The sequence below is a fragment of the Diaporthe citri genome (genome assembly GCF_014595645.1).
Source record: "Diaporthe citri strain NFHF-8-4 chromosome Unknown scaffold_3, whole genome shotgun sequence".
Taxonomy (NCBI): Eukaryota; Fungi; Ascomycota; class Sordariomycetes; order Diaporthales; family Diaporthaceae; genus Diaporthe; species Diaporthe citri.
The window spans coordinates 1,131,151-1,152,038 of record NW_025064848.1 but is presented as its reverse complement, the minus strand read 5'-3'; the positions used below and the strand labels follow the sequence as shown (position 1 = coordinate 1,152,038).

The following is a 20,888-nucleotide window of genomic DNA, read 5'->3' as shown; positions in this document are numbered from 1 at the left end:
TTTACAGCACAAGTCATAGATACTCTGGACTGAAGAGACTAGATGCATTGACAGACAAAACCAAAATTTAGATCATCACGCAGTCAGACAAACCACACATCCAAGAGAATCAATGGATACATCAGGAGTCAGGCGTTGCAAGACCATGCAAGGCAGGTTGAATGTGCTACTTGGGCTGGGGGCTGGGCATGGTGCATCATTGCTCCGTGTCGAGAGGCGCGCGTGATGGTTATAGCGCAATCCATCCTTTTCGGGTGGGCGCGGGACCAGCATCTGAGTTTAAATGAAGACTATCTGGGACATTATTCCCTAGATTATTTATGATAATATAGGCTACCTACTTTAGATAAGAATTTTTAGATGAAAGTGTTGAAACGTTTAGATTATCTTAAAGAAAAGTATATCTGGATTTTACTTTTAGGGGCTGAAATTCTTATATATTTTTTTTATATTTTAATTATTTATAAAATTATAAAGTGAGTATTTACTTATTCATAAATATTAAGGTTTGAATTATAATGCTTAACTAGTGATAGTTGTCTTTTAAAGTAAGGGCTTGGTATTTAAGTTTCCTATTAGGCTGGTATGTACCTAATGCTTTGAAGTCTCCTAGCCATTCATTAAGCGAGATGACCTGTATGGCAATTCTGTCATACTTACTAAATGCCACAGCCTTCTTAACAATGATCAGGCAACTGCAAGCATTTTTCGATTGCCAGACACAATGGTACTCCTGAGCGACTTGAAGAAGCGAGGCAGACCCAGCAGATGCCATCAAGGCTGTGAAATGGCCACAGCCAAGTCTGCACACAGAAATGAGGCTGTCGCCAAAGTAATTGATGGCTATAGAGGGAAGTAACTTACTAAATCTTGGGCTGTCTTCTTACGTCACTGAGGATGTGCAATCCTGATAGGTCAAGTGGACTCACTAAGTTCTCATCTTTGAGACAATTTGTAGCCTGACGCACTGTACCCTCAGATGCATGGCCACCTTGGGATTGGGAGATCGCTTGGCCGTCCGTGGTCTAGAGCTGCTGCTAATCACATGCACTGCGGCTGAGCTCTGTTGCTACGGCAGGCATGGGATGAGTAGCACTTTGACAGCCGATCATTCCCAGACACAATGGCAGCACGAACAAAGGAACCTCTTACATCTTACGAGACGCACGAACTCAGTGACTGCATCATTTTCTTTGATATTTGCACCGTCTTGACCGTGTCACAGCCCGGCGTGATGGGCCGCTATCTGGCGATATGAAGAGCAGACTGACAGGCCGATTCGTTGAACTCACCGGATGGTTTTAAGAGTTTTCATCTTGTTCCCTGGGTCCATTCGAGTAGTTGGATGTCCGTTTGCATGGTGACTGCCCAACATTCCAGACATGGGTGAGACCCTCTAGCCTTCGTTGTCCAGGTGCCGATCGTCCGAAAGGGCATGTCAAATGGTTGGTCATGAACCTGTTGCTACTTTAAACTGGACTAATGGCAACACATGTCCGATTTCGAACTAGCTCTGGACTACGTAGTCATAGATATCTGTGGCATACCTAATTAAATTGCTTGACCATATTCGTCTTGTAGATCATCGCAAAGCTGGACCGGCCCGGGAGTTCGCATTTGGACTTGGACTAAATAAGAACCAGGACGTGCCCAGTCCCTCGATTTGCCATCGAGCCCCTAACCCACCGATACGAACCTCACAATGCTTGTCTTCCGGCTCCTCGTTGTCCTCGGCGTGTCGTGTCTGCTGGGCCTCACTGCGGCACAAGTGCCTCCACAATGCGGTGTTAGTAATTTTGACCGGCCCCGTATAAGGACCTTATGGATTCAGCTTGATGGTCAGCGATGCTAACCATGCCCATAGCTGATATGTGCAGGTCAGGCGTCGCAGCAGCCAGCATTCTCTAACAAGACTCAACCAGAACTTTGTATGGATAAGGCGTACGGCGGGCTTGTCAGCGGCTGCGTAAGCCAAGAGTGTTCTGTGGTAGAATCTCTATGTGAGTCAATTGCGCATTACAGATGAAAGCTCAGCGACAGGTGCTAACATACCGTTGAGCATTTCTCAACTTCACGAGAACAGCGTGTGGGCTGCCCGCGGAGGACCACCGTCATGAGGTTCGCGCGGTCACCCTCGCCATGTTTGCCCTCGCCACTATCTTCTTCTTCATACGGATGGTCGTCAAGTACCTGAGATTTACCCCGTGGGGCGCGGACGATACTTGGTTGGTAATCGGATTTGTACGTCTGAAATGTGTTCTCCATGCAGACTTGCGAAACCTATACTAATAATGGGATTCGACTCTGGTACAGACACTTATGATCCCCTTAATAAGTCTCATCCAATTCAGTAAGCCGCAACAATGACTTCGCAAGAGAAAGTGGTTGACTAATGCGTATTACTCAGTGATCCCACAAGGTCTTGGCCTGGAAATATGGGTGCTCCATGAAGATCAGATCACCACTTTCCTCAAGGTTCGTCATCCCAGTCCGCTATTTTGCATACTCTATGACAGCCTCAAGAGAGCTGGTCTGACATACAACAGCTTCTCTTAGCTGTCCAGGAGCATTACATCCTCATTATAGCGATTATCAAAGCATCGATCCTAGCCTTCTTTCTGAGAATCTTCCCAGATGAAAGATTCAAGAAGGTAATCTGGTGTACGCTCGTCGTCGACCTATTAGTGGGCTCCATGTGCTTCCTTCTCGGCATCGTACAGAGGGTGCCCACTTGGCTGATCTGGGAGGGCTGGAAGTCTAAGGAGCCGCGCGGTGTTGTTCTAGACCTGAACAACCTAGGCCTGGCTCACGGTGGGATGAACGTGGTGCTGGATGCGTGGATGCTCGTTCTACCGTTCACGCAGTTGTACAAGCTGAACCACCCGCTCCGCAAAAAGCTCGGAATCTTCGCCATGTTCAGTGTCGGCATATTCCTCACTGTTGTGGGTGCAATCAGAGTACATAACTTGTCAACATTCGCCACGTCGCAAAACATCACCAGTATGAGCACACCCCCCCCCCCCATTCTTCCATTTCACGAGCTGGGCTGACCGAGTATTTCAACTCCTAGACGACGTACTAGAAGGGGTCATATGGTCCTGCATAGAGGTTTGCGTGGGCGTGGTAGTAGCATGCATGCCGCACACGAGGCAGCTCTTCCGTGAGGCCACGCGGAAGCTCAGGCGCCCCGCGCGACCGCTTGCCTCTATAGAGAGAACAGGCCGACTGCACTGGAGGCAGCCGCGTGCTCAGCGGGACGACTCGCTCGAGTCGGCGACTGCTGTCGGCTCTCAAGGCGCCGGGGCGGCGCCTGTCGATAAGAGCTGGTACAGCTCGACAACGCAGTCCGCTTACACGACAACGACGTGTACGAGTGATCGTCAGCCCTCAAGTTTCGCCAGTGAGGCAACGACGCGCATTGGGTCTGTGGGCCAGGTCCTGGACGAAACTGCAGCCTCGAAATTGAAAACGCCGGGGGAGAAGCCGGAGAGTCGAGGATGAGCATGAGAGAGAAAAGATAACTATGAAGCTAAGGAGATGAACGGCAATTGATGCAAGAATCCCTTGGAACAAGTAGTTGGAAGCTAGGCGGCTGTGGTTTGTCTGTACCAATCGCGGTGTAATACGTTTCAACCACGAACTAATTACCAACGTATATTCGCAAGAAGATCTTGAATAGCATAGATCATTGATTATTTTAGGTGGAGCGCATATTTAGTTGGAGATGAATGAGCAACTATACGTTACTGCCGGTGGAGTCCGCTGTAGTGCTTCGTGCAACTCATAAGCCAAGTTATACGAAACATGCAGCTTCTTAATTGCGAAGACTGAGGTTACTGACGACTTCCATTTGATAATGTCGAGGAATGTTCCGAGAACAGCAGAGAAAACTATGCTACTGCGTAGACCCAGATCGTTTGTTTGGACAATTTGCTGAAATCTACGCCGACGCACTCATTGCACCACGATGTAAGCTTACGCCCAGTCCAACCACTGGTCCATCCCACCCAGCCCTCGCCTTCAATATACAAATTGTTGATTCCCGCCAGGCCCATTCAGATTGGGACTTTATTCTTCGTTACCTCAACAGGTATTGAGGGGGGGGGGCGCGTCAACTACGATGGGCCTTTCCCGTTCCACCACATCGCATGGAGGTACGACCCGATCAAAACTCGCATATATGGGCAGAACAGGCCATCATCGCGGGCCATGACCTGAACGCCATGCCAGTGTACTCCATGTCACTAGATGACGAGTTTCGTAAAGATGCACAATCTCGCCCGCTGGGAGAACTCCTATTCTGGCCACAAAATTACAACGCGGTCAGGGATAGCATGGATGACATCGGCTTTGCAGCTTAATTTAGACAATGAAGAGAACAGGATGAAAGTGTCAGTTTTGTAACTTAGTACCGAGACCCAGGACTGTACCTGTTCAAGAAAGATTGGAATCTAATTTGCATCCTTCTTCGTCTCGTAAGCCAAGGTGTTTGGCTTGCAATCTGCCGGAATCCTCCAGACGTCACTGCTCCTACTGTCTGGAATTCCCACTGCGAATTTCAACGATGCTTGAAGAGACTCCACACCGAGTCAGTTATATTACTCCCACAACATTGTCCTCACCTGCATTACTCTAGAGGGGTTGCGTGGTAGCTGTCTACTGGAGGTTATCCCACGGGAGGTTAACCTACGGGAGGTTATTCCACAGGAGGTTATCCCACAGGAGGTTATCCCAAAGCTGGTCCCGCATAACACGTCGTCCCATAGGAGATTGCTCTACAGTACCTTATCCCTTGTGACCTCATCTCGCATGAAGTATTGCGCAGGAAGAAATTATATGTACTGGTTTGTCAAATAGTCGAGTCGTACGAGAATGGTCGAGATCCTTGCGTGTAAGTTTGCCGTAGCACAAGAACTGAGAAAGGGTGCGCGTCGCGTCCCCAGTCTTCAGGGGTTAACAGCGCAGGCCGCTCGGACAACGGGGGGTTTTTAGGCACCTGAATTAACCGCTGCCACAGCCTCAGCCCTAGAGCAGCCCACCCCGGTCAGTCCCCGACGCCCCATTTAATGCTGAGCGTGGCCCACAACTTCTGCTCGCTTCATTCTACTACGGCAGCATCTGAATCCTTCACCCAAATCCTCCACCCAAATCCTCCACCAAGGCTCAGCTGCGGCCGCGGATCTTGGTCAGCGCCGCCCGTTCACCAAGAACTGCCAATGGCTACCTAATGTGCGACCCGACGAGATGAGCGGTGATCTCATCTTCCCATGGCACGGCCTGGGCGATGTTGCCGACTGATGCTCGCCAGCCTTGCTCTGGGTTTGATCTGTGGCTGCGCAGCTCCTCGCTGCCAGCAGTGCCAGAGACCCAGCCACGCACCCAAAGTCCGAGTGATCACCCAGTTGTGGAGCCTCAACTTGGCTGCAGTTGTGGGGAAAATATGCCAAAGGATTGTGGTCGCTGATCAGGATAACTCTTCATCGCCAGTCGTTGCCTGCGCTGATGTTCCGAGGCCGTTCATAAGGATGGAAGGGGCGCTCTCACAGGACCCAGGCCCAATGGGCCATTCCTGTCGACTTTCCCTGGCACAGAATACGCTGCGATTATCAAGGAAAGGGGACCAGGCCTTCTGGATCCGAGGCGAGGACACACAACTGAGGTGTCTTTCTGGTTGTCGTACACCTGGCTCTACTCTGCAATCTCCTTCAGCACCTCCTTCGGACCAATCATGGATGTCCCACCGGCCTCCACGTCGCCTGACGACTTCACATTCGCTCTGGCAGATATACCACAAGATCCCTTCCTCCCACAGGGCCTTCTGAAAGGCCCAGCCTTTCTCGACACACAAGCCTGTCTCTGCGCCTACAGGCAAAGCCCTATCTCAGACAGCAACGCCGCAGCATGGGAGTGTATTGGGAATCAGACGAATGGCATCGACGTATACACAGGCGGAAAATGGTTCAGACCGACGCACAGTGCGAGCATTTCCGACGAAGACGACGAGAACCTTGGCCCAATATGGGACGCGTCCAATGGGCCTGACGTGAGCGCGCCATTGTTCTTCGATGCTGAGGAGGACGACCTCGTCACCGTCGATGAGTCGAGGCTGAGCCCGTATGATGCCGCTTGTACCGGCTTGAACCATACGAGATTTTCCGAGACCTTTTATCGGGCGGTCGACCAGAGGGCAAACAACGAGACCATGGTCGATGCTGCACCCTGTTATCGGGGCCCATTTGCTGTGCCTATGCAGATCATGGGCCTGGAACAGTGGCAGCAGTACGGTTGCAAAGAGGGTTTCTTATGTAAGTGTATACGCCCACATCTCCCTCCAGAGTGACAAATCTGACAAAGCCTGCGTTCCAGGTCAGAACAACACAGTCAACTCACTCCCACAGTACTGCCCACCTCCTGACGTGTGCCAAATGGCAAGAGCCGCAGGTATGACATGCCAGATCGGGCATTCGAACACCGGCATGGGGCCGTTCGAGCCGGTAATTTGCCAAGGCGGATTCTATTGTGAAAAAGGTGCCAGCGAGAAGGTGCAGTGCCCGGCGGACCACTACTGCCAGCCCGGCACGGCACAACCAACGCCCTGTGCGATTGGGAGCGCCTGTCCTGCAGGCTCTCTATCCCAGCGCTTCTACATCCCACTCGCGATACTGATCATCTTCGACGTGTGCCTGATCATCGGGATGCTTCTTCTCAGACTTCGTAAGCGTGTCAAGAAGAACTCGGATGTCCACGCCGCCACAGCCGGAAGCGGCAAGCCGGGCGCCGGCCTGCGGAGGATAGTAACGGACCGAGTTGTAGGGTACAAGAGCGTCCGCGCGGATGATAATGCGCCGTGGGACCCGGAGTCATCGCCGGTCTCGGAGCCGAGTACGCCCCGGCGCGCGCTGACTGGGTTCGAGGCTGCTCTGGCGATGGAGCAGGGCCAACGAATCCAGGACATGGCGGACTTGTCCCCGGAGCTGAGGTCTTTCGTCCGGTCGATGCAGAAAGCCACCGACGCCGCCCGCCTAGGCCTGTCGTTCCAGTATGCCGATCTGAGTTTCCAGCCTAAGGGCATGGCTAGACCCATTCTGCAGAACGTCACGGGATCCATCGATAGGGGCTCTTTAACTGCGGTTATGGGTGGCTCCGGGGCGGGCAAGTCGACGTTTGTGAACGTGCTCATGGGCAAGACTACCAATACTGGGGGTGTTGTGATGGTCAATGATACACCGAATAAGATGAAGAGATTCAGGAAGCAGGTGGGATTTGTTCCACAGGATGACATTGTCCTGCCAGAACTCACCGTCTATGAGAATATCCTGCATAGTGCCCGAGTCCGCCTCCCACGCACTTGGGAAGACAAGGACATCCGGGCACACGTCGACAGCGTGATCGACTGTCTCGAGCTGTCGCACGTCCGCGATTCGAGGGTGGGAACGGTCGGAAAGCCACTGATCAGTGGAGGTCAACGGAAGCGCGTGAGCATCGGGATGGAACTCGCGGCGGCTCCCATGGCGATATTTCTCGACGAGCCGACATCGGGCCTGGACGCAACTGCGGCGTCTTCCATCATGCGCACCCTGAAAGCAATCGCCAGAATTGGTATATCGGTGATCGTGATTATTCATCAGCCCCGGATGGAGATCTTCGAGATGCTGGATCAGCTAATCCTGCTCGCGAATGGCCAGATCATCTATGAGGGCCCGGAAGACTATGTCCAGCAGTACTTTGAGAATTGTGGCTTCACGTTCCCGCCGCATGCGAACTCGGGTGATGTCGTGACCGACATCATCACGGGAAACGGACGTGCGTACAAGGCCCAGGGAGACATCAGCAAGGACTGGCTGATCTCCAACTGGATCGGCTCCCGGCAATACGCCCAGATGAAAGAACGGCACGCATCGGTCGTGAGCTCCATCTCGTCAGCCCACGGCCGCCGGCGATCCGTCACGCCGTCGTCGCTGATGAGCCTGAGCAGGAACAGCCTCCCGCTCGACCACCAGTCCCTCCGGGACCCGGCCATGCTCGAGGCGCTCAAGAAGCGAGGGGCACCGCGGCTCAAGCAGACGTGGCTGTGCCTGCGCCGGGCCATGGTGCAGCAGTGGCGCGACAAGACATCGTTCTGGTTCGAGATGGCCCTCGCGTCGGTGGCGGCGGGGCTCCTGGGCCTGGCGCAGAACAGCAAGAACGGGGTTCTCTTCCGCGGCATATACAAGGGCGAGTTCGCGATCCTCTCCAACGCGGTCGACCTCACGTCGGTGCCCCAGCTGGCGCTGCTCATGGGCGTCGCCATCGGCCTCATCTCGGCGGCCCCCGGGGTCCGCGTGTTCAGCGAGGAGATGCTCCTGCACCGCAGGGAGGCCGAGGCCGGGCACTCGCGGCTGGCGTACTTCCTGGCCAAGGTGCTATGTGTCCTCCCGCGGATGCTCGTCGCGTGCATGCACTTCTCGACGATCACCCTCGTCCTTGCCAAACCCGTCATCCCGTGGGGCGTCGCGTTCGTCGCCAACCTGGGCTACTTCTGGTGCGTGTATGGTATGTCGGGGGTTATCTCCATGGTCGCGAAGAGAGAGGACGCGCCCCTCCTGGCGACCATGGCCTCGCTGATTCTCGGAATACTATGCGGGGCGGCTCCGACGCTGGCGCAGGTGTCGAAGTGGAACATGGTGTGGCTCTGGCGTATGTCTCCGGGCGTGTGGCTCAGCGAGCTGTACTTTGGTGAACTCGTCAGGCCGTTTGGCTACCTTTACCAGACGGACATGGCGGCAGCCGCGATGGGGTACAATCTGGATGCGACGGCGCGGAATATCGGTGTCCTGGTCGCTATTGGTGTTGTGTATCGGCTGATAGCGTATGCCGGGCTGTTCCTGGGCAAGAGGATGAGGATCTGATGCTAATAGAACGTTGCGAGTATCTCCTGGTTCGAAGCGTTGGAGTTTAGGGTGAGCAGATTTGATCGGGATGGACAGATGGATGGAAATAAACATACCCACTAGACTTATTAGACCAAATAGACTCGTTGATACCACTCTCCCACGGACACCAGTCTCGACCCCCGCCTTTCTGTATATGTATGTGTGGGTGGATTTGGGTCTGGATTTGGGTCTCAGTCTGGGTGTAGGAGTATGGGTGGTAGGAGTATGGGTGGTAGGAGTAAATTTGGGTGTAGGCGCGGGTGTGGGTAAGATACTGTACCGCGGAGAGGGTATGTGTGTATATCCACACCTTTGGTCCCCCACGAGACAGCCTCATCAGGGATGACATCCCCCTCCCGAGCCTCGTTCGTTTGGTCCCGAGATGTCGACATTTTCGTGGCCCCATGCCCAATTCAATTCCCGAAGGAACTCTAGCTGCGTATCGTTCCTGCAAGGCGTCGTCTGCTGCGCTACCGCCGGTCAGTCCACCCGAGCCTCTTGGCGGAGGCACAAGTCGCACACGAACTGCAGGAAACGTGCTCAAACTTGCGCAAAGCACCCCAGCCCGCCCAGTGCCTCGTCCCATCCTATCTTTGTGGACCCCTCAACCATTCGGACAATTAGCCAATGGTTCGAGCTCGAGGCGCCGTTGGTGAACGAGCTTGGACCGCGTGCTGTGCCGGTGGGAGCCTCGAGCCAACCTGGGTTTGGGTCCTGGGGTCAGGTCGGGCCTCGCTGTTTATAATAATCTGACTGACCGTATGTTTTGTTTCCCCCTGCTCAGAGACATTGTTGCTGGTGTTGACATCCCCTCCCTCACTTGCAGCACCCCACCGACACCCATTCCTGACCACAAGCCTCCCAATCTTGGACCATTCCAGCTTCTTCCCTATCCTAAAAGACCTCTTTCGCAAACATGGACATGTCACACATGGACATGGGCACATCCACCACAATGGACATGGCCGCCACGGGCACCGCGTCCTCCGCCGCCGCAGCGACCACCAGCGCAATGTCGATGAGTGTGGGCGGAGGCAACTCGTGCAAGATATCTGTACGTACAGAACCGCGTCCACGCCCAATATCACCCCAGTTGAAGACGACCTTATGAAGAGAGCCATGACCCGCTGACAAATCTCCCACCCCACAGATGCTCTGGAACTGGAACACGGTCGACTCATGCTTCATCTCGAGCTCATGGCACGTCACCAGCCGCGGCATGTTCGCAGGCTCCTGCATCGGCGTGCTGCTCCTCGTCATGCTCCTTGAGCTGCTGCGCAGGATGGTCAAGGAGTACGACGCCCTGCTCGTCCGTAAGCATTCCACCAACAGCAACAGCAGCAGCAGCACATATGTCGGTGACGCCGCCGCCGGCCGTGCCCAGCAGCAGCAGCATGTTGCCTCGGAGAGCGGGGAGAGCAAAGACCACGGCGTGAACGTGCAGCCCGTCGGCGCCGTTGACCCTTCCGGCCGCTTCCGGCCGACCGTGCTCGAGCAGGCTGTGCGTGCCCTTCTGCACATGTGCCAGTTTGCTGTCGCCTACTTTGTCATGCTGTACGCTATCTTTCACCCCATGCCCTGACACAAAACCCTCCTGTGATTTCTTGGGAAAGGACCGCGATTGTTCGAATTGAGCTCTTCAGAATGGGTTCGAGTGGATAACTGACTTATTTCTCCATCTGCAGGTTGGCCATGTATTACAACGGATACATCATCATCTGCATATTCATAGGGGCATTCCTGGGCTCTTTTGTCTTCCACTACGAGTGGATGGGCTCAGAGTAAGTCCAGCGGAGCAGAGTCAGAAGAAAAGGACACGTGTCTACTTGAAAGTCGTCTCTAACGTCTTCTTCGCTGTAGTGGCAACCAGACGAGCGCTTCTCGTGAAGCCACCGTTTGTTGTGGCTAGGCCGTGTTCTATCCTCAGCTCTACTGAAGGACCACACCAAACTGTTGGTTCGGCGGAATTGTGCGTCTGGCGGAGCCTTTTTTGGTGGCCAGCTTCGACCATAGATGTCTCGTCTCTGGCGGTGCTGCACTTCAAGTTATTGACATTGTATCAGTTGTGAGGAAGCTAATTGCTGTTGAAGTTGGGTCTCCGAGACGATGTTGCGGATCAGCAAGTTCCATATGAGAAACAAGTCACCTCTCTCAGGCCTCTTCCTGCGATTCTACTCTTGTCTTTTTCTTTTGAAGTTGCATATAGCAACTTTTCCAACCTCTTCTACCTAAAGTTAGCCCCACAAAACATCGGGTTTCCTCGGTCTACCGGGACCTATGAGCCTTAATACTGTTCGACTCCCTTGCGCGAGCTTTAAAAGCTTCATACAGGTCCCACTTTCGATCACATTCTCATTTTGGTCGTTTAAGATGTAATAGTGCGGCTATGGAAAAAGTCGGGTCTGGGGGCACTTGAGTATCTAGGTACCTGGGTACCGCTCGAGAAATATTCTGCACACAATAAACCAAAGTCCTGAAAGTTGGGAGTTTCATATTTGTGTGCAACGAATATTCTAAGACAATCTGCCTACATTACATAGCAAAATAAAACCAGCTTTTGCTGGAAGTAAGTGGATGTGCAAAGTGCCCAGTATCAGGCTGCCATACCCTTCGAATGTTCCAGTTTCTGCAACATCAGCCCCTGATCCATTTTCGCAATCTGTCAGGCAAACCTCTCCTGAACTCACTAGTCCTCCTTCGGCGGGAAAACCAAAATCTTAGCCGCGCCGTTTTCCTCAGTATAAAAAAGTGTCGAGTCGTTCCCTCGTGTTGTTGGCTCCATTGGTGGGAATGATCCCCAATCGCTGACCTCTGCCCATACGGCGAATATCCAAATTCATCTCCGGAATGGCATGTGAGCTCAACTCATGGTCAGCCGCGGCTGTTTGAGCCTTGAGGAGGACATACCCGGCCTTCAAGGGCTCCAATTTGCCAGCCGTGGTCATGACGAGGAATGCAGGCCAGACCTGAGCTGCAATATTAGCCAGCTCCAGTTTGGCGTTTGGGTTGGGCTTCATGTCGGTTCCATCAGGAGCGGCTCCATTGACGGCAGCCTGGCCTTGATTCTGTGCTGGCAGCACAAGTGGTTCCGGGAAAGGGTTCCCATTCTTCGGGGACGAGATCCTCGTTTTTGGATTCGAAAAGGGCTTGGTATCTGACCTCGAATTGTTGCAATGATCGCCAAGTGTTGCAGACCTTGTCAAACCACGCGAGCAAGGCGCGGCCGAATGCCTTCCTGTCGTCCAACATGAAGCTGACGGAGTCATAAACGTCCTTGGACGCCGCCGTCGCTCGCTTCTTGCCATACTCGTCCTGTTTCGCTGGCTCAATACTGAGTAGCACACTCCGTACGTATCGTGCACGCCGCGGATCTAGCTGGTCGATGGTGTCCAGCAGATCAGCCACATCGGTGCCTCTGTGTGGGATGTATCGGCTGGCAGATGTGGGAGGAAGCAGCTTCGGCTAGCAGTCGAAGTACGGCGGCCACACGCATTCGGTTTGCGGCAGCTGAATTTGTAGGGGGCAGGGGAATGCCTTCGAGGCATTCCAGCTCTGTCAGCCTATCCCACGAGACTGTGGAGAAGACGTAGTCCGAAAGCTCGAGTTGGCTGAAGAAGTGAGTCACCAACTGATATGCGTCGTCAAAGATCGTGCTTAGTTGCTTCGAGCTGGCACAGTATGGGCACGGTCAGTTTAATCGTGCACGAGATGATGCTCCATGAAATTAGAAGGGCGCAATACTGACGGAATCCGCTTGTCTGTTTGTACTTTTAAAGGCATTGCCAGCGCCTTCAAGTTAGTCAATTCTTCGGTCGTTGTGTCGAGGACCTTCTTCAATTGTCCCATATTCAGCTGATGGGTCTTTTTTAGATCTGCTTCGGTCTGCCTGAAACTTTCTGCCATCTTCTCGAGTTTGTCCGTGAGTGTTCTGATCTGGGTTTCTTTCTCCAGCTTGCTTTTCAGGGTCTCAGATATCTTGCTTGCGTTGGCGCCAAGCTCCTGCTTCAGATCAGCGACCTCCTTCTGAGCCTTTTCCAGCTGCGACTGAGCTTGGGACTCCTTCGTCGTCGCCATCTTCACCTCGGATGCCTTCTGGAGACAGGCGTCCTTCATGGCAGTGTTTTCATTCTTGACCTTCTGGATCGCATCAAAGTTCCGCGTCTCAGCGATGAGAGCATCTTGCAATTCTCGTTCTAGCTTCTCATTTCTCAATGCCAAAACGTCCGTCTTAGCGACCAAGCCGGCAATATCTTGGTAGTCCTTGCTGCTGGTCAATTGTTTCACAAGTCTGACCCAGGTCTCTGTCAGCCGCTGTTGAGTGGCTGCCTGCCCTTGTGCGCCCGGAACAGGCCGGGTGGGAGAAGAAGACGAAGCCATGCCGACGTGAGAGCCTCGTGATGAGGAAGATGGTTTCGAAACGTGGGAAAGGCTGATGCAACTATGTGCTTTTGAAGACAGTCTGTCTGGATGACTGCTCCCAGATGTCAGATACGTGAGTTTGCATGAGGACGCAGAGTTCTTTTACATTCAATGCACCGAACTAGTCACTGCCTCCTACAACTTGATCGTCAATGACGGCATTACAATATCCAATGCCAGTTCGTAACGTGGCAGCGCGTCCATACTTAATGTAGGCGCAACATCAGCGGGGGGTCTCCAGTCTGTTCCAATGTACGTAGAGAGGGTAGTCATTGCTGCATGTGCAAGCTCGATTAGATTTGTCCTCAAGATCAGTGACTGCCGGACGGGAATGCAGAATGCACGGCACACAGATCATGCCGGACAGCTGTCAATTGGTTCGTCTTGGCACAACGCTACGAAATGCAAAGCAGGTATCAAGCAGGCTCCGCGAAATCGGGCGAGTAGTTTTGCAAGAAAGTCATGATGGGTGGGTGATCGGATAAGCTCCCAACATGCGGTGTCACAGCGAAATGAGGCGGCCGTTGCCCGGTTGGATAAAGGAAGCATTGCCAATGCATACCTAGGTAATTGGTCATGTTTGCTGCGAGACACTTGTCGGTAGGCCTCTTGCATGTCGATTTACCACGGTTTGTGGCCTTGAACTAACTTTGAATCAAGTTAGTCATGATGATCCTAGAAAAGAAGAAGAAAAAAAAAAGAAAAGAAATTGCGCGACGGCCCACGGTGATGTTTCTGGCATTAAAGCGGTTTGTGGCGGACAGCGGGGATAAAGTGCAGTTTCACTGCTCCGGATAAGTCGAAGTCGAGTCACGCTCAGCTGCGCGTCAATGAAAGGCGCCGGGGAGAAGAGGAGCACGAGACGCGAGCAAGGAAGCGGTAATCCGTCAACGCAGGCCAGGCCTCCCAGGGCCATCATTCAATCTTAAGAACTTGAAGTATTGTTGGGCGCTTGAATTGGGTGTATCTCTAGATTGCGTGTATTTCACAGGTTCTGCCGAGCGTCCTATTCTAAGACAGATTTCTATACCTAAATATCCCAACCGGCGTATCAGCCTGTTCCAGTCTATCCCAGTGCATACTCCTGTACAAGTTTCTCAGTTCTGACCTTGTTCTGAATTCGGCATCTTCTAGCTGTTCTCAGTAAGCTTATTGTAGAACCAATCAACCATATGAAGGACTGTAGGATGGTTCCATGTCAAAGTGACGGGCACTTTGATACCCATGGCCGCCTGAAGCTCCTGGCTGAGAACCACAGTCATAACAGAGTCAACCCCCAATTCGGCGACAGGGGCCCGTGGGTCGATATCGTCAACATCACCCTTCATAACAGCTACGAGACACTTCCTTATCGCCAGGTTCAACCACTCCTTCAGCTCGGGCCCCGAAGCCGGTCTTGAAGCGGTCGCCTTTCTAGACTCGGGCTGCTCCTCGGCGACGTTGCCGACAGAGGCGAAGCGGCGGGGAGCCACCTCCTCGATCAGGGTTAGAGGGACTTTCTCCCCCTGGTCGTATGTTCGGATGCGCGTGACAACGCCGTGATCAATGTCATGCTTGCTGACGTGCTCCCACGCGCGGAACCCCTCGTCGATGGTAATGTCCGTGATGCCCTTGCTCACAAGCTCCGTTTCCAAAGTTGAGGAGTCGGTACACATCGCCAGACCAAGTCCCCGCCACGCCGTCCACTGGAACGCGACCGCGTTATCCCCTTGGGCTCGGCGGTATGTGGCCAGGGCATCCAGGAATGAGTTGGCGCTGCCGTAGGAGCTTTGGCCTGCTGTCCCGACGAGCTGGCCCGTGGAGGAAAAGAGGAGGAAAAAGTCGACTGTGCCTGGTGGGAAGGCCCTGTGAAGGGTGAGGGAACCAGATACTTTCGGCGCGAAGACGTTGGCAAAGGACTCGGCCGTCGCATTCCGGATGAAGCCGTTCTCCATGATACCAGCCGCATGGATAACACCCAAGACTGGAGGGAGAGAAAGACGATCCAGCTCGGCCAGTAATTTCTCGTGGGCATCACTGGCGCCAATATCCAGCGCCATCGCGTGGATCCAGGCCCCAGCCTGCTCCAGCTTTCGAATCTTGGCGATAGCAAGTCTCGTGTTGTCTGAGAGATCTTCAGAGTCCCACTCCTTGCGCGCCGGCAAACCACTGCGCGAGATGACAACAATACGACGAGCTTTCTTCTCGACCAGGAACTCGAGGACCTCGCGGCCGAGGTCGCCGAGACCACCGGTGACGATGTATGTGCCCTCGGGCTTGGGCAGCAGCGTCTTGGGCGAGTCCTTGCTGTGCCGCTGTTCCTTGGAAAGAGGACGGAGACGGCCGACCCTTGGCACTCCGTCGTCCATTCGGATCACCTGCTCGCCGCGGACGTACTTGAGTGCCAGCGTGGGAAAACTGCCGCCCTCGTTGTCGATGAGCGCGCCCCAGTTGTCCGGGTGCTCCTCGGCCGTGATACGAGCGAGGCCGTAGAGAGCACCGTGAGCAAGGGCAGTCGGAGACTGTCCTTTGTAAACCTGGTCTGTGATGATGTAAAGCTTTGCAGCTTCAGAAGACGCTGCGAGGAGCTTAATCATACTGACAGCTTCCCAGACAAAACGGTGGGTTGCTTCTGGGACGTCCTCCAGATCCTTCACCTTGCAAGGCAGATACAAAACGGCGGTTCCTTTCTCCTTGATGGCCAAGAGTATCTCGGGTCTGTTCAAGTCCTCGGAACGTGCTGCCTGAATCACCTGTCCGAATCTTCCCTGGATTTGGCCCGCGTACTGTTCAAGGATGGCTGGGTCTTCGCAGACAAGAACGACCCTGCTCAAGGATATAGGCTTCTCGGAGAGCTTTGGCGGGATCCACGCAAGCTGGTGAACAAGACTTTCAACACTGCCGCTGATGCCAGTGGCACCCTCAACATCGGAGAACCTCAGAGCCTGGAATTTGGCAATCATCTCTCCCTGCTCAGTCAGCACGGTGACATGAGCGGCCGGGCTTATAGAGTCAGAGGCCTCCTCGATATAGAGGTACGCAATCTTGGGCCGCGGATCACTGGATAGGATCAATACTCGATCGATCTGAGAGACGATACGCATCCTAGCCTCGTTGAAGAAAATGGTCGATCCGACGGACGTAGCCGCATCGAGGAGAGGACCCCAGGAGTAAGGATCCCAGGGCATGGAGTTGGAGTCTGGGTCCATATCAACGCGAACCATCATCTCCTTCTCGTTCCCATAGTGCTCGACTACCTGCCACGGGAAGGCGATGCCCGAGACTCCAATCTTTTGTAGGTACTCCCAGGCAAATCCCTTTCCTAGGACAGTGCCGATTCGCTTCTTGATCCCAGGTGTATCGTAGATGGGCTCGGTGGGCAGATTCTCAGGCTGACTCCAGCGAGCAGAGCTATGCTCGACCCACGGCAGTTCTGGCTGATCTGCCGAGGCGTCACTGCTCTTCTGCTCCAGCCGGGAGGCTACCCTGATGTGCTCGCCCTCAACGATGATTTGAACCTCCCTCGTCTCGCTGCTCATCGAAACAGGCACACGCAGCTTAACCTCGTCCAGGACGGTGGCGCCGGTAGCGTGGTGGAAGGTGTTGCAATACACCCCGGCTGGGATGATCTCAGTACCGTCGAGTGGGTGAGTCCGTGGGTAGGGTTTGTTCTGGTCATTCAGCTTGGTAGTATAGACGATGCTACCCTCCTTTCCGGCGATAGAGGTGCGCTGGCCAAGCACGGTGTGCTTGTCGACGTCGTGTGAAGCCGCATCGCCGCCGATGGGACCTGTCTCGACCTCCCTCCAATGCCGTTTGTGAACCCAAGGCGTCCCGGGGACGGTGGTCGACCAGGTCTCGCGGCCAAATTGAGCCTCGAAATCGACGGGGTTTCCCCTAGTCCACAACTGTGCAATCGCATGCTGGATGCTCTTCTCCGTAGGGGCCTCCCTCTTCATCGTGCCTATTGTGACAAATTCATCCACATCTTTGCGCTGATCAAGTGTCTCATTGATCGAATGCGTGACAATCGGATGTGCTGATATCTCGACAAAGACTCGGAAGCCGTCATCCGCTGCAGCGCTAACAGCGGAGGTCAGCCAGACTGGACTGATCATATTGTTGATCCAATAGGCAACGTCGCGTGGGCTATCAGACCGCGGGGTTTTCGAGGAGGTTGAGTATAATGGGATCAGCGGTTTCTGTGGTTTGAGCTCCTCGGCGAGCACATGTGCCAAAGGCTCGGCCAATTTCTCCAGCATCGGGCAATGGAACGCGATATCTGTGTTGACTTTGAATGTCTTGACCCCTCGAGCCTTGAGATCCGCAACGTAGTTGAGAAGAGGTGTGGACTCGCCGCTAATCACGCAAGAGTTGGGAGAAGAGTCAATGGCCGGAACAACTTCTGGACAACCCTCCAACTCCTTGGCAACCGTTGCAAAGGGAAGGCCAACGAGCGCCATACCACCCAGGCCCTTAACCTGCGCATATAGCGTGGCTCGCCTGGTTACGATGAGCGCTCCCTCCCGTGGGGTCAAGCATCCAGCCACCACCGAAGCAGCGATCTCGCCGACGGAATGACCTATCACAGCCTGGGGCTCCAAACCCTTGGATTTAAGCACCTGACTGAGCCCAATCTGTACCAGATATGTCAAGACCTGAATCCGATCCGACTCTCCGATATCACCGGTCTCCAGAGCTTTCACCGCAGAGTACCCGCATTCCTTCTGGACTATTTCGTCCAGCGAGGTGATTATTTGGCGGAACTCGACATATTCAAGCAACTCCTTGCCCATCGCGGGCCACTGGGCACCATGTCCGGAAAATACCCAGACAGCGTGGGCCTGCAACGGATGCGCGTCCAGAATCCTGCCGCGTGTGGTCCCCTCTGTGGGCTTTCCTTCGGCAAAGCTGCGCAGGGCGTCGATGGCCTCCTGGTGGCTTGCGACGATGAAAGCAGCGCGGTAGGTATGAGGCGCCCGGCGGAGAGCCAGTGTCGCAGCGATAGCTTTTAGATCCTCGTCCTTGCCTGCGCCGGACAGCCAGTCAGCCAAGATAGTGGCTTGGGTAAACAATCTCTTCTCCTGGGGTGCTGAGATTGTCAAGGTCACAACCCCGGGGTCTTTCTTCTCGGAAGCATCAGCATGCCCGTTCGTGGTCGGACGTTGATATTGCTCGATGACCGCGTGCGACACCGTCCCGCCGTATCCATAAGAGCACACGGCGGCACGACGAGGCACACCTGCTGGCTCCGTCCACTTTGTCCGCTCCCGGACGACTTGAAGACCCGAGTTCTTCCAGTCGATGCGCGTGTTGAGCTTATTCAGTCTCGCCTGTGGCGCAAGCTCCCCCTTATTCACGGCCATGACCGCCTTGGCCATCGAGATAGCACCAGCAGCGGCCTCAAGATGGCCGACGTTGGGCTTGATGGAGCCGATCAGAGCCGGCGCATCAGCTGGTCTTCCCCTGCCGTACACAGAGGCTATAGCTGAGACCTCAGTAGGGTCACCCAGAGCAGTCGATGTCGCGTGTGCCTCGATGAAGCTGACCTCAAGGGGATCTACCCCGGAGCGTTCCAGGGCCTGGCGGGCAACCAACTCCTGAGCCTTGGAGTTCGGAGCCATGATGCCCATGGTTTTGCCGTCCTGAGCAACAGCGCTGCCCTTTAGAACAGCCAGGATGTTGTCATTGTCGGCGATGGCGTTGGCGAGGCGCTTCAGGATGAGCACCGATCCGCCTTCGCCTCGTGCGTAGCCGCAGGCAGCGTCGTCGAAGGACAGACAGACGCCGTCTGGTGAGAGAGCACCGGCCTTGCTCAGCATCACGAAGAGTGCTGGTGAGCATAAGACGTTGACACCCCCGACGATGGCAACTGTGGACTCACCGCTGGCAATGGCTTGTCGTCCCAGATGGACCGCCACACCAGATGAAGCACACGCTGCGTCCACCTATACGGGCCTGAGGGTTAGCGACTGCCTTTGACTGTGAGAGAAAGTACCGGCGGCTTGTGGACATCATATATAGGATATCTGGTAACTCGAAACAAACAAGAAACTAAGAGGTACAACTTCGAGAAGAAGGGGTACTTACTGCAGCACTAGGGCCCATGAGATCCAGGTGGTAAGATATTCTGTTTGGGATTCCGTGTGGTGTTGAGCCGATGCCCATCCACGCCTCGATGTTCGGAATATCTTCCAGTACAAGCCTGGAAAAGTCATCCGAATCACAGCCCATGTAGACGGCTGTATCAGACCCCATTAGGGACTTTGGATCGATTCCTGCATTTTCCAGCGCTTCCCAAGCTAACTCTAGCCCTAGTCTCTGGTGAGGATCCATCTGCTCGGCCTCCTTCGACGAAATGCCGAAGAACGCGGCGTCGAAGTTCTCCAGGTCCTCGATGAAGTAACCTTTCTTGATGGCCTTGTCGATGACCTTGGAATTCCTCGCATCTCGGCGGTGCCAGGGCTCCCAGCGTTCCTTAGGCACTTCACCAGAGGCGTCCTGTTTGTTCATCAGGAATTCCCACAGCTTCTGGGGACTGTTGTTGCCTCCAGCTGTACGGCAAGAAAGGCCGATGATGGCAACGTCCTCGGGACGAGAGATCTCGACTGACCCCATTGCGCATGTGGTGAGAAGCAAAGAAGGGACCAGCAGAATTCAGGAAAGATGGTTTGAACTCATCCAGTCGCCAAACCTGAAGGAGTCATACATCTCCCCTATATATACTGTTTCCTCCATTCTCAGCCTCATCCCGTCTGCCCGGCTTACTGAGCTGGTTGCCTAGGAAAACGGGGCCCGAAAGATGATAACGATAAAATGTATCCATATTTATCGTCTTACAACAGCACTCTGTTATTGAGGCTAAGCGCTTTCGGTGGGGCTATCCACTCTGTAGAGTATCTTGAGAAGATCTATCACAATCCTTATCAAATGCTCTCAGAATTCCCGCAATTAGGATCACCGGTCCACAGGATTCTGCGTCACTGCATATGCAGTTGGTCCTCGTGTTCATCACGGACGGAGGAGGATTGGCTTATTCGACCGAAAATCGGGGCGTACGGTGTGAATCAGCAGGTCGGCGCCTTTAGTAAGTGTCAGATCTAGATCCTGCCATGGGAGGGAAAATAGCAATACTGTAATGTACCAAGGTATCGACGATTAAAAGTGTTCATTCGTGTTGTGAATGCTCTTATTGCAGAAGAAGGCTCCCAGATGGCATGTGGTAGGGACTCAGTCAGCCGCGTATGTAAGCAGGCTGCATTGCCCCCACGCCCCTGCACATACGCTCAGCAGCGGTGAGGAGCGAAGTTTACCAAAATGTCAGAATTATCCAGAATGCTCTGGACATGCAGTGTAGCCTGTACCGGCGAATTCACAAGAGGGGTGTGACTCTAAATGAAATTATTATTTATTCTATAAAATACTGTTTAAATTTGTTGTAGAAGTGGCCATATTTTCATCCAGCAAGCCAACGTCAAAAGGCCGATATACCCACACTTCGAGATTTCGAGTTCGTGCGGAGCATGGTCATAGACCTTGATTCTAAGTCGGAGGTCATTTTCCTTGTTAGTCGACATC

The 20,888-nt window shown here is 53.9% G+C and overlaps 5 protein-coding genes across 5 annotated transcripts; 3 read left to right on the top strand and 2 right to left on the bottom strand.

Moving 5' to 3' along the window:
• Nucleotides 1-1,702: 1,702 nt before the first annotated feature.
• Nucleotides 1,703-3,050, top strand: INS49_007918 (uncharacterized protein; the record flags this gene model as incomplete). Its single annotated transcript, XM_043168664.1, has 6 exons — nt 1,703-1,786; nt 1,865-2,000; nt 2,060-2,241; nt 2,314-2,350; nt 2,408-2,479; nt 2,557-3,050. 6 exons carry the CDS (start codon nt 1,703-1,705, stop codon nt 3,048-3,050), a joined length of 1,005 nt encoding a protein of 334 aa, XP_043026344.1.
• Nucleotides 3,051-5,728: 2,678 nt separating this feature from the next.
• Nucleotides 5,729-8,888, top strand: INS49_007917 (uncharacterized protein; the record flags this gene model as incomplete). The annotated part of the gene is made up of 2 exons (XM_043168663.1): nt 5,729-6,305; nt 6,367-8,888. The coding sequence occupies 2 exons, from the start codon at nt 5,729-5,731 to the stop codon at nt 8,886-8,888; spliced, it is 3,099 nt and encodes a 1,032-aa protein (XP_043026343.1).
• Nucleotides 8,889-9,828: 940 nt separating this feature from the next.
• INS49_007916 (uncharacterized protein) lies at nt 9,829-10,697 on the top strand (the record flags this gene model as incomplete). Its single annotated transcript, XM_043168662.1, has 3 exons — nt 9,829-9,966; nt 10,063-10,466; nt 10,598-10,697. The coding sequence occupies 3 exons, from the start codon at nt 9,829-9,831 to the stop codon at nt 10,695-10,697; spliced, it is 642 nt and encodes a 213-aa protein (XP_043026342.1).
• Nucleotides 10,698-11,647: 950 nt separating this feature from the next.
• INS49_007915 (uncharacterized protein) lies at nt 11,648-13,289 on the bottom strand (the record flags this gene model as incomplete). Its single annotated transcript, XM_043168661.1, has 4 exons — nt 11,648-11,977; nt 12,072-12,224; nt 12,391-12,580; nt 12,658-13,289. The coding sequence occupies 4 exons, from the start codon at nt 13,287-13,289 to the stop codon at nt 11,648-11,650; spliced, it is 1,305 nt and encodes a 434-aa protein (XP_043026341.1).
• A 1,172-nt stretch (nt 13,290-14,461) lies between these two features.
• On the bottom strand, nt 14,462-19,928 carry INS49_007914 (uncharacterized protein; the record flags this gene model as incomplete). Its single annotated transcript, XM_043168660.1, has 2 exons — nt 14,462-19,258; nt 19,401-19,928. 2 exons carry the CDS (start codon nt 19,926-19,928, stop codon nt 14,462-14,464), a joined length of 5,325 nt encoding a protein of 1,774 aa, XP_043026340.1.
• Between the last annotated feature and the right edge of the window lie 960 nt (nt 19,929-20,888).